This window comes from Terrapene carolina, unplaced genomic scaffold (genome assembly GCF_002925995.2).
Source record: "Terrapene carolina triunguis isolate 2854851 unplaced genomic scaffold, T_m_triunguis-2.0 Scaffold33891, whole genome shotgun sequence".
Lineage (NCBI taxonomy): Eukaryota > Metazoa > Chordata > Testudines > Emydidae > Terrapene > Terrapene triunguis.
Window position 1 is genome coordinate 13,691,724 of NW_020698242.1, and position 12,931 is coordinate 13,704,654.

At 47.8% G+C, this 12,931-nt stretch overlaps 2 protein-coding genes across 2 annotated transcripts in view; one reads left to right on the plus strand and one right to left on the minus strand.

The window, feature by feature from the left end:
- Positions 1 to 3,291: 3,291 nt before the first annotated feature.
- LOC112103479 (zinc finger protein 276) lies at positions 3,292 to 12,610 on the plus strand (the record flags this gene model as incomplete). The annotated part of the gene is made up of 10 exons (XM_024195279.2): positions 3,292 to 3,605; positions 3,911 to 3,957; positions 4,711 to 5,208; positions 6,453 to 6,531; positions 7,827 to 7,907; positions 8,376 to 8,486; positions 8,564 to 8,639; positions 9,217 to 9,334; positions 9,677 to 9,776; positions 11,833 to 12,610. Coding segments are annotated over 10 exons (1,710 nt in total), but the record flags the coding sequence as incomplete, so codon positions are not given.
- The window catches only part of LOC112103471 (Fanconi anemia group A protein-like), a 53,001-nt gene continuing 52,600 nt past the window's right edge, over positions 12,531 to 12,931 (minus strand). The window contains exon 39 of the mRNA XM_026663688.1: positions 12,531 to 12,889. Coding sequence (XP_026519473.1) covers positions 12,782 to 12,889 — 108 coding nt within the window. The 3' untranslated portion in view covers positions 12,531 to 12,781. The remainder of the gene's footprint in view (positions 12,890 to 12,931) is intronic.

A 12,931-nucleotide genomic window follows, 5' to 3' on the forward strand; every position in this document is an offset into this window, starting at 1 on the left:
GAGCCCGGCCCTACGGGCGAGGGATGCTTTGGGGCAGGAGTGGCTTCTCCGAGCCCGGGCTGCCGGCTGACAATCCTCCGTCCCCGAAATCACCTGCACAACCCACACTAAAATGGCAGGGTGGGCCTCGGCTCCCCGGATGCCCCGAGCTAGGGCCAGCTGGCCTCGGACCAGGGGTAGAGTTGGCCGGGCCTGGGAAAGGCACAGAAGGGGGGGGGCCTTGATCTTGACCACCAGTGGGAGTCCCTGTCTGTGGGGGCAGCAAACCAGCTCGTGGGGCCTTGGAGGCTGCCAGAGTCCAAGGCTGCTGGGCCAGCGTCCTGTAGCCCAGGAAATGCGGTTTCTGCTAGCAGGGGTGATGGGGAGGAGCTGCGAGTAACTATAAATCCAGCCCCAAACAAGTACAGAAAGTGGCAGGAAACCCGTCATCTGTCAATTCTCCTCACAAGAGAAGTGCTTGGATTTCAGCTTGCAGGGGTGGTGTCCCCCAGAGCCGGTTTTGTTGAATGGAGACGGGAGGGATAGCTTAGTGGTTTGAGCATTGGCCTGCTAAACGTGGGGTTGTGAGTTCAATCCTTGAGGGGGCCATTTAGGGAATTGGGGTAAAAATCTGTCTGGGGATTGGTCCTGCTTTGCGCAGGGGGTTGGACTAGATGACTTCCTGAGGTCCCTTCCAATCCCGCTATTCTATCTTCTTGTCTGGGGGACTACTGTGAGCAGCTCTGCTTCTGACACAAGCACCCAGTGTGCCTGTCTGAGGGCAGGTCTTCACAACAGGGGGGGGTCGATTTAAGATACGCATTCGCGCAGCTGAATTCAACGTATCAGAGCCGACTTACCCCGCTGTGAGGATGGCGGCAAAATCGACCTCTGCGGCTCCCCGTCGACGGCGCTTACTTCCACCTCCGCTGGTGGAGTAAGAGCGTCGATTCGGGGATCGATTGTCGTGTCCCGACGAGATGCGATAATTCGATCCCCGAGAGATCGATTTCTACCCACCGATTCAGGCAGGTAGTGTAGACCTAGCCTGAGAAGATGTTTGGAGGTGTTTATCCGCTGGCAGGGTGACACTCCATAGTAAAAGAAGAGAGAAAAATGGGGAAAACATCAATGAATGTTCCAGATTGTGGGATTTGAAATCTGCTGAAAAAAGCAGAGTTAGGAAGTCGTCTGTTCAAATGAAATGTAGAGTCTGCAGTAAGTCAAGGCCACTTATTTGTGTGATAGAATAAAATGAGCAGGTTGGGGGCACAGATGGTCTAAACCTTTCAGCATTTAAAGATGCCCCCACCCGTTATACCATAGCTATGAAAGGTTTCTACGGGCAGCTCCATGAATGAGGATACACATTAGAAGTGTTATCATTGCCCTGCTTCTAGGCATGAGCTGGTCATCGCTACAGTCAGGAAGTACAATCTCTCCTTGACAGCGCATTGTGCTAAGGGTGTGGAAGAGAGGGAGGGTTGTTCTGAAGTACCAGAGTACTGGACACCCTCGACCAGTGGCTCTCAAACGTTTGTACTGGTGACCCCTTTCACACAGCAAGCCTCTGTGTGCGACCCCCTTATAAATTAAAAACACTTTTTTATATATTTAACACCATTATAAATGATGGAGGCAAAAATGGGTTTGGGATGGAGGCTGACAGCTTGCGACCCCCTGAGGGGTCCTGCCCCCCAGTTTGAGAACCCCTGCCCTAGACCATTGGCCTTTGAGAATGCACTGATTCTGTATTATTTGTATATATTTGTGTGAGTTGAGGGTTGTACCTGAAACAGCTACATTGTTTGTTTGAAGGGGAAACTTTTTTTTTGAAAGCAGTTAGTTACACATGAAGTCAAGTTGCAACATTTGTAATATAACTAGTGATAAAACCCTATCAAAGCCCAAAAAGCCATCGGTAGTGTCTGAGCTTTCTCCTGCCTGTAAAAAAACTCCAAATTGAGCAGGGAGGGCTTTTACTACCACGTGCCGCTCCTCATCTGCAGAGAATTGTGCAGGTCAAGGCAGTCCGCTCTTCAGTGCAGACATGGGTGAGGGGAATGGCCTAGGGTACTGCTTTGATTCCCTGGTATCAGAAGGGATTGCAGCTCCCATGTACACCCTTCTAGTGTCCATTGGTACATACTGCCCTCCGGGGTGCAAAACCCCAGAGCCTGTGAAAGGACTGTGCACTCAGATGAGCATGGTGGGGGCGTCAGAGGCAGGAGAAGCCGTAGTGCAAGGATGGGGTAGAGAGGCCAAGGTTAGGGCTGACCAGTTGGGGAAGGTCCATGGGCTTTCCTGATGCAGCCTGTGGTTCTGGCTGGATGACATCTCTGTTGCATTGACATAATGGCATTTAAAACTGGGTTTAATACTGTTCTGCTAGGGCCTGACTGATTGTTGAGTGCTTGGTTTCTGGGCACACTGGGTGCTGCACATTATGAAGTTGTAAGATTTGAAATGTTGTGCTGGCTTCTCAGAGGCATGTGCCTTAGGGTCAGCAGACAGAAATCTCTTGTGTGTTCCCTCGCTGGGTCAGGCAAGCCCCCGTGGACAGGGGTCAGTCTGTGATCTGTAAAAAGTAACAGAGGGTCCTGTGGCACCTTTAAGACTAACAGAAGTATTGGGAGCATAAGCTTTCGTGGGTAAGAACCTCACTTCTTCAGATGCAAGTGATCTGTATTCAGCTGGGGTAGAAGTGAATACAGCGGTACTGTAGTCACCCACCCCCTGCTGCCAGTTAGTAACTGTCACTTTGGGTAAGGGCAGAACTGAAATCCTCTTTACAGGGTAGTTCAGCAGGAGTGCAGTGGGCTGCCATGGGAGGGTTGGAGAGCCACACTCCGGCATGGTGCTGGGCTGGCAGGGTGTTCAGTCCTTGGGCGGGCGGGGTGCGTTACTTTGAAGTAATCGCTTGTGGGTTGATGAACTCTAGAGGGAGAGGTTTGTGTCCCCTCATGCTGCTTAATCCCATTTCACTTGTGCCCTTGCTTTTCCTGAGCACAGGTTTACACAGCAGCGGTTGCTGACTTCTCAAATGCAGCTGTTTCCTTAACTCCTCAGGCATACCTCGCACATGATTACCTTGATCTTGGGCTGGAGTGAAGGAGTGCCCTGGTTGCCCTGCACCCAAGCCTCTTTTAAGGCAATGCGCTGCCTTAGAGTGAAGTCATTGTGTAACATTTGTAGTGTGGTAACTCATAAGGGCCACAACCATGTCTGGCCCATTGTGCTAGGTGCTGTACAAACACACGACAGTCCCTGTACATTTGTAAGAACTGACTTATTTTCATCCTTCCTTCTTACTTAGGAATTGGTAGAGCCCTGAGCGTAGGATATTGCCGACTCTGCCATGGGAAGTTTTCCTCCCGGAGCTTGCGGAACGCTTTTGGGAAGGTTCCTGTAACGGGGGAGAACTCGGAGAAGCAGCGACGTGTGGATCAAGTGTTTTTCACAGATTTCCAGCGACTGGTCGGAGTAGCAGTCCGACAAGATCCTGCTCTCCCGCAATATGTCTGCAAGAAATGCCATGCCCAGTTTTACAAATGTCGCAGCGTCCTCAAGACGTTTATTCAGAGGGTGAATGCATCTCCCACAGGCCATATAAAGTCAAAAGGAAAGTATGTGTTGAGTTTTTTTATTCATGTTCATTTTTCAAGTCATAAATTTCTGTACATTTGTATATGTTAGTTTACTTGTGGAATTTCCGGGCACTGAACTCCCAGGACAGGATGTATTTTTAGCAGCTGTAAACAGCTAATGACTGAATCTGTTTTCTCTGTAGACAGCATGTGCTCCTTTATCTGTTACTGCCACGTTTAGATACATTAGTTTTGTTACTGCCCTGTCTCTAGCTACTACCGCGTTCCTGGTTTTCTGTCTTCCTGGAAGAGATTCTTCATGTGCTGCTTTGTTTTGTGTGTAGGAACAGTGATGTGCAGCCACAGCCAGATGCAGAAGCCCCCTGTTTGGGTAAGTGCAGTACAGAATTATTGGGAACTATTTTTTGTTTGTTCTGTGATACTGTCAAAGGAGGGTTTGGGGTTTTCAACTGGACACTCAGATGAGACGCCACTAACTTGAAATCTGGTCATTTAAAGAAGTTCCCTTCAGGTTGTTCCTTTAGTGCATTTGACAGTTGTGTGTCTAGTCAGTGTCACTGCTTCATGGTCCTTTGTACTTCCTGTGTCATGCATTAGACGAGGACATCAGACTTGTGCACTGCTCTGGGATCTCGCCTGTTCGCTCTCCTAGCAGGTTCCACACAAGGGGGTTTTCCAGTAGTGGCATCAGCTGCAGAGGCAGCAGGGCATTCAGAGAGGGGAAGGGGGCTAGGACTGAGTATATCTGGTCACGTTTTTGGGCCTGCCCAAAAGTCCCTCAGACCCAGCAGAGAAGCAGAAAACAGCTTTGTAGTATTCCCGATTTTTCAGGTTATTTTTTAAAACCAGACCATTAAAAAATTCCAGTAGATGCATTCTTTTAAAAAGTACTTTTGGGTCCTCTGCCTGCCCGAGCTCCCCCATCAACTCTGGATGTTTTACAGCCACTCGTTTCAGGTGTTTTTAAATGGTTCAGCTTAGCTGTTGGGCATGGCATAAAGAGCCAGATAGATAGCAAAACAACCCATCACCATGCTATGTAAGTGGGGATAAGCACCGGTCGACATTCTGGGACTGCCAAAGCAGCTAACTGCTTGCATGCTCTTCTTTCCCGTTTGAACAGTAGACTTGATCACATCCAGCCCCCAGTGCCTGCATAATTTGGTTACGTGGACCCACAACCATGCGGGGAACTGCCAGTCTGTGCCAAGCCTGCAGAGTGTGTTATCTTCCGAGTACTGTGGGATAATTCGAGCCGTGTGGGGCTGTGGAAACGGGCATGACTATGTTATGGATACAGATTCTGATTGCAGCACGGTGCTTGTCGATAATGCCTTGTCTGTTACATGGGAATGGAACAAGAGCACAGCACAGCGTCTGACTGACAACGGGGCAAGTGCAGACAATGCTGGGGCTGCCTCTGCGCCCAGGCCCCAGCTTGCTCCAGCAAGGACAGTCACTTGCGAGCAGCCAGTAAACAAAGGGACCACATCGGAGCCACTCGGAGCTGAGAATCAGTTGCCACAGAGCAGGAATTCATCTCATTCACAAGAGGACAGTCCAGTCTCTTTACAGGAGAAAAGTCTGCCCCAGTCAGCCTCTCCACTGAGCAGTGCCCCAGGTAAGAGTTTTGCCTAAAAAGCGACCTCCAACCGTATGGGGAAAGGTGAAGGCCCTTTTCCCCAGACTCCGAGGCTGGGTCCATGCAGAACTTTCTGACTGTGCTATCACCTCTGGGATGGGTGGTTTTCCAGGATGGCATAGACAGCAATCAAAAGCACCTAAACCTCAGTCCAGGTTGATGTTAGAAACTGAGCATTGCAGAAAGGAAGCGTATTTAAAAATAAACCGTGGAAGCTGCGCTCTGAGCACAGGGCTGGGGCCCAGAAGCATGTGGAGTCAAATCGTGGCTTTGCCACGCACTTGCTCTGTGGCCTTGAGCAAGTCACTTTGCCTCTTTGTGCCCAAGTTTCCCAGTCTGTTGATGGGGATGAGACTGCTTCCGCCCCAGTGGAGATTCAAGATGAAAAGTGCCGAGTGAGTGAAATGGGCCGTGGTGGGGAGGACTGCTCCTCTGCACTCTGGGAGCTCTCGGTGTGTTTCCATGTGGCGTGTGCTGACATTTCAGAGAACCGTTTGTGCAGGGGGTTGGACAATTCAGTGCAGTTGTTAGCTCTTCGCTCCTGGGCTACACTACCATAGTTTCCCTTATTGTTAATACAAGGTGAGTCCCTGAGCTGCTGGGTGGATGGCCTTGCCTCCTCCCTCTCCAGCACCACAGCAGGTGTGTGAGGAACCAGGGAGAGCCTGGTCACTGCCCTCAGACATTCACGGGAAACTTTCCAGCATGATTCCAGCAGTGGACCAGTAAGTACTTAGAGAGCTGCTTCCATTCACCCTGTAGGCCTGATTTGGCACCTTCATCTCTTGTCCCTTCTCAAGGTGACATGTGTGACACCACTGGGGATTATCTCCTGACTTTAAACAGGTAGGCTTGGGTGACTCCACCTTGTTTTCTGGATCATGCATCTGAAAAAGGCGTGAGCGAGACTTCCTGGTGCTGACAAGAGGAAACGTAATTGAAAGCTACTTAGTCTCAGATATATTACAACCACAAATCAGAAACTGGTATGGGTCAGAATCAAGAGTGTTTACATGGGCATTGGGGCAAAACCGATCCATAACAGTTCCTGGAGTATAGGAGGTGAAGGCCACAGGTCTTGTGAAGCCCTGCAGTCACATATGTGGCTAACCCATCCTCAAAGAGAGTGTATGTAGCCAGCTGCTGTGAGTGAATTCTCCGGTTGCGGGCTTCTTTTAGCTGCTTTTTGTTTGTAATATGCAGTGTTCTCCTTTATTTCCTAGGACAGTTGAGTGGGAAGCAGGTTCTGTCTTCAACGTCGGATGAGCGGGTAAAAGACGAGTTCAGTGACCTTTCTGAGGGGTGAGAGAAGAGTGGGTTTAAAATAGCCTAAATGTTCTTTGCAAGCATGAAAATGATCAGCAGAGGGAAATCTAATTCTCCAGTGTGACCTGGTCATGGGAGACCCCTTCTTCCCTTGGACCGAGCATCTAACACAGACTGGTTTCTTTGTAGTGATCTTGATAAAAGTTCACTGAGCTGACACCCCGTATTCCTTTTTCCTAATTGTGCCCCATTTTTCTTTAAATGGCATTTGGAATCCCTGATAGATGTTTTAGCAGCTTCTGAAAAAGTTTCTCAGCAGAGCTGCCCTGTGTCTTTCAAGGACCCGGTTTGGTATTGCCCAGCTCTGTGCTGGGTCTGGTGAGATGGTTGCCAGCACTGCAGGCCCATATAGCTTCTATTCTGTCTCATAGTTCATTCTCATTTCCAGCTACTGAGAGTCTGGATTCCAGAATAGTCATTGGTGTGGATATCTAAAGGAGAATCCATCTTGGTTGTCGGATATCGCACTGCACTTAGCGAAATCTTGTCTTTACTTACAAAAGGAGCATGTTTGATGGGAACTTGCCGAGTGGCAGTAAATGACACTTAGAGCCTATCAATTTTTGCAATCATCATAACCCCTCGTAACAGTGGAAGAAAATTAGGCCAAAATTCCCAAAAGAGGGTGTCTAAAGTGAAGCACCTAAATAAGTGACCATATAGCATAGTTGTTCTGGGTCAAAAGTACTAGCCTGCCTTTTGCAAGTGTAATTAAAAAATGTAGCTAGGAGCCTGAAAAATGTTACACAGAAGATGCCGGAATGTTGTTGTCTCCTTCTTGACCCCGGAATTGTTTGTTTCTAGAACTAGGATAAAAAGCCCAAGCCTATTGGCTGCTGTTAGGAGAATGTGGAATGAGCTGCAGCGTAATTAACTTTGTGTCAGAACAATTGTATTATGTTCTTGCTCTGCAAAATTGCCTGTCCTATTGCAGAGGTTGGTTGTGACAATTCCACTCTTACAACTTCCAGTAAATCTCTCTAACTGCATGGCCAGACTTTTTTCTCATTACAATACTCAGTTTATTCTTGCTGAGCTGTAATCTCCAAAGAAGTCGATTCTGCAGTTTCAAGTGTTCCTTGGGGTGTGTTTTTTTTCTTGCTTTAAGAGATGATGTGGGAAGAGACTGTTTTGCACCTCAGTTGCCATGACTTTTTGTGCAGGAGATTGAAGAACAAATATTGATGACTGCTAAAGAAACCAGCAAATTGGAGTGTAAGTGCTGAGGTTTCATCCAAACCATGTATTATAAAGTTTCTTCTCTTTCTCAGAGACTTCTTGAGTGAAGATGAGAATGATAAGAGAACCATGCAATCTTCAGATGACTCCTTTGAGCCTTATCCAGAAAAGAAGTAAGGGGCTTTTTTTTTACTTTGCTTTTTTAACACAACTTGGTTCTTTATCCACAGCATAGGTATAGCGCAGGCATTAGCATCAGCGTCCCCTGACCCACTTCTTTGGGTTTTCTGGGATGGGGGAGGCCGACCCAGGGAAGAAGGGTTTGTTTGCTCTCACATGACCCAGAACTCAAGCTCTCCACATCTCCCTCACTCCCTTCCTAACCTATTGGCACCTAGAGACGTGATTTACGGTGCCTCAGTAGAATGGTTCACTGAGCTGCACAGCAGGTGAATGTGATCTATCAGGGGCTGCATTCCTCCTCCTCCCGCACTCCCAGGTGCAGAGAGCACCTGTGTGTCTCCAGACCTTTGCTGAGCTAGTTGGGCCATCTCAGGTGAAATTAGACTTGAATTCAATACAAATGAAATATCAAACAAACATTCTCATTCATCTCTTTACATTGTTGTTCCTTGCCGTAGGGGGTCCAACAAAAAGAGTGAAAATAAAGAAGCGAAGAAGGCCGAAGAGCCCAAAATAAGAAAGAAGCCAGGACCCAAGCCAGGCTGGAAAAAAAAGATCAAATGTGAAAGGTAACTGAACTGAGCAAGGAGGCGTGAGACTCTCTGAGATTAGCACAATCTCACTGGAGTAATTCTCTGCTTTTCAGGGAGGAGCTGCCTACCATCTACAAGTGTCCTTACCAGGGGTGCACAGCTGTATACAGAGGGGCCGATGGCATGAAGGTAAGTTAAGAATTAACACGTGACTTGTTATTTCCAGTGTAGTTGCTGTGAGCTATTAAAGGGGACGAGTCACCTTTCATGCGAGTAGAGAATTAAGAATGGTATCTGGGCATTCCTTTCCCTTCTCTTGAAGGACAGGGATGGGTCAAAGTGAACAGTTCAGCTGCGTGACCCGTGTAGTGTCTGAGGTCTTTGTTCCATTCCAAGTGGAAAGAGGAACTGGTCTCTTTCCGACTCATGCTGTGCTTCGTCTTCTGTCCTGAGATTCAGCCATTGCCTTGCTGGGGAGCCCTTTTGGAAACGCTGCAGGCTAATGGGCTGCTTGGTGCCTAATGTTGGTGGAGAGAAGGTTTAACAATGTTTTATTAAAGTCTTACAGAAGGACAGACTTGCAGGCTTGGATGCAAGCTTGAGTCATTTCACACAGTGAAACTAGATGTGATGTGTAGGCCTGCACTGCTGGCTTTTTCCCTTGAGTCTTCTGGCTTGTGCTATGTAAGCTATTGATTAGGAGTGTGAACTAACTTCTGACCCCTAGTAGGGTAAAGAGACTCCTGTCTCCAATCTTTATTTTTAGAAACACATAAAGGAGCATCATGAAGAAGTGCGGGAGAGGCCTTGTCCCCACCCTGGCTGCAACAAGGTGTTCATGATCGATCGGTACCTACAGCGCCATGTGAAACTCATTCATACAGGTACTTCCTGCTGACAGTGGCTGCTCACAACCGAAGGGAGGGTGTTATGCAAGAACAAGATGACTTCACTGTGCCAAGACTTTGGGTTGGGTATGAAACTGCCCTATCACTGTGGTATTTGCTTAAGGAACCCCCTTCCCCCTGTTTGTTTGGTACTGATAGGCCTCCACGCCATGCCATCTTTTGGGAGGATTTGAGCTACTTCCCACATCAGGTGCTAGTGAAGGAACTTCATGGTTTATCTTAAATTGCTTCTGGTAAGCAGGGGCTTCTGTGTATCAATGAGGTGTTAAGATGTCAACAGTGCCAATGACTCCTTCACCATCTCTGTTCTCCCTGCAGAGGTACGGAATTATATCTGTGATGAATGTGGGCAGACCTTCAAACAACGCAAACACCTCTCAGTCCATCAGATGCGCCATTCAGGAGCAAAGCCCCTCCAGTAAGTGCACTTTAGCCTTATGCACATCATAGTGATGTAATAAAGTAAATGAATAGACAGGGTCACCGGTTAGACCCCCTTTAAAATATGCATCTGTATGATTTCCTTCCACTAGTCAGAGTGGCAAAGAATTGGTGTGTATAGTTAAAGGTTTAGAAAAAGGCCCCATCCAAGAGTCTCGCTGTAAGATGTTGGCGTTTTCATCAGAAAATCCAGATTGGAAGCTGAAGAGGCAGGGTAAGGAATTCATTTAAAGACACACTTCTCTGAAGTCAGGTTCAGAAAAGTTCAAATAAACTGGGGCCTGCTGTACTGGAAGAAGTCATGTGGTGTCTGGAAACCAGACCTGCTGCCTATGCTAGGAAGTGTAGGGATTTCTCGGTCCTTGTAGCTAGCAGCAGGGAGGTGATGTAACTAAGGGAGACATTTCCTAGTTGTACATTTGGTTTGTGACTAATCATGATCCTGACCAATTGGGAGTCTCCCTTTACTGGTCAAACTAGCTAGACTTATCTGTTTCCAGGACTCCTTTTAGCTCCACCCCAGCAGGGCCGGCTCTGGCTTTTTCGCTGCCCCAGGCGAAAAAGCTTCCGGCCGGCCGCCCCCCCCCCGCGGGGGCGAGGGCCCGGGGGGCAGGGCAGCGAGCCCCAGCTGGGGCTCGGCTCTCCCCCCCCCCGGCGGCCCGAGCGCCGGGGGCCCCGCTCCTCAGCGGCCAGAGCGCAGGGCGGCGAGCCCCAGCAGGGCTCGCCCCGGCGGCCGGGGGGAGGGGGCGCGGAGGACGGCGAGCCCGGCTGTGGCCCCACTCTCCCCGGCGGCCGGAGCGCCGCGCCGCCGCCCCCCCCCCCCTCCAGGTGCCGCCCCAAGCACCAGCTTGGGTGCCTGGTGCCTGGAGCCGGCCCTGCACCCCAGTGCGCTCCCTTTGCAGGCTCACTCTCACGCTTTCTAATTTGCGTTGCCTCAGCTCCCAGTAGATGCAGAAACTGGGGAATTAGTAAATAATGAGGACAGGTCATTGATTCAGAGCAATCTGGATTGTTTGGTAAAATGGGTGCAAACAATATGCATTTGAAAATAGATATAAACATATACATCTAGGAACAAATGTAGGCTACACTTCCAGGATAGGGGACTCTATCCTGGGAAGCAGTGACTCTGAAAAAGATTGGTGGGGCGTAGCGGATTATCAGCTGAACATGAGTGCCCACTGTGACCAAAAGAGCTAAATGTGATCCTGGGATGTATAAACAGGGAAATAAATAGAAGTAGAGAGGTTATTTTACCTCTAGTTGGCACTGGTGCAACTGCTGCTGGAATCCTGTACTCAGTTCTGCCATCCACAGTTCAAAAAGCATGTTGATAAATTGGAGAGCCCTGCAAATGAGTAATGGATTAGAAGTGATTGAGTTCTGAGTCAGTCTGTTTAACAAAAAGAAGGTTAAGGGATGACTTGATTATAATCTACACGGGGAACAAATATTTAGTAATGGGCTCTTCAATCTCGCAGAGAAAGGTACAACTTCTAGCCATTGTCAGACATTCAGACTGGAAATAAGGTGTACGTTCTTAACAGTGAGGGTATTTAGCCATTGGAACACTTTACCCAGGGTTGTGGTGGATTCTCCATTACTGGCACTTTTTAAATCAAGGGTGGATGTTTTTCTAAAAGATATTGTAGGAATTATGGGGAAGTTCTGTGTCCTGTGTTATATCACTATGGTCCCTTCTGGCCTTAATCTATGAATGAGAGGCCTTCAGTAGCTTAGCATTTCTTGTACTGCGCTGCTCCAGTATCTTCCCTGTCCCATGCACAAGAGATGTTCCATTGAAGTGCTGAAATCGTATTAGCTGTCACCAATCTTATTCTTCATATTCCTAAACCCATTTACCCAGATAATTGCTGTGCAGGAACAGAAGATTTTTTTAATACAATCTCTTGAGTTGAAGCCTTTTTGTTCAGTGAGCGTTACCCTAGTTTCTTACTAGTGATGAACTACTGACAGCCTTACCTGTAGCTGGGGCCACTGTAGTGTTGTTCTAATTGTGTTTTGCTTTCCAGATGTGAAATCTGTGGTTTCCAATGCAGGCAGCGAGCGTCTCTCAAATATCACATGACCAAACACAAAGCTGAGACCGAGCTGGAGTTTGCCTGTGACCAGTGTGGAAAGCGTTTTGAAAAGGCCCATAACCTTAATGTCCACATGTCCATGGTGCACCCTCTGACCCAGACTCAGGACAAAGCCAAGCCACTGGAGCCTGAGCAGATTCTCATGTTGAATCCTTCAGGGACTGTGGAAAGCCAGGCTGTAAAACCAGAACAGACTGCACAACAGGAGCCTACTTGAAGGTCTGCTGGAGGGGTGTACTGATCCAGCCTTGTATAAACCATTCAGCAGTGGGGATTTTTAATATACATTTTAATAGATTCTCAACAAAAAACCCACCTCAGTGCAAATAGCTTCAGCTTGCTCAGAGAGAAAAAAAAAAAAAAAAAAGCTTTTACTGTGCTGTGATTCTCCATGCTTAGATCAAATTCAGCGGTGTTGTACTAAACAGTCTCCATCGAATGTAAAGGAACTGGATGTTCTACACTCCCCCACGTGGTGATAGAAACCAAGTTGTACCACATCAGTGAAGTAGTTGCATAAACTGCAGGCATGTATGTAGTTCCTATTCAGATGGGTCTACAGTTATATGGGACAGTGGAGTGACTTAAAACTAGGCTTTTGTTTTTAATTACAATTCCCCAAGCAAGTCTAAAGTGAAAAATTTAACCTACTTTTTATTATTAACAAGAGCTTCAAGGTTTTGCTTGTAATAAATTATTTACAAAGTAATTTGAATCAAGTAGTCCTGGTTACAAAGATGGAGAACAGCTGAAAGTTTTTCCTGTCAATCCATTTTTTTGGATTCCACAAAAAATATCTTAAACACTTTCTGCAGCTGCAGAGTTAGACACATCTTTCTCTGCTGTCCTTGCCTGGGCTACAGTTCTCCACCAGCATCACTCAGAAGAGGACTGGTTCATCATAGAAATCCTCAGCTACAGTGGGCTTCCAGGAATGGAAGAGGGCAGCTTTCACCTCTGGGTCAAACTCTTCACAGGGATCCAGTAACTGGGAGGAAAAAGAAAGCAACTGGTATTAGAGGCCAATTAC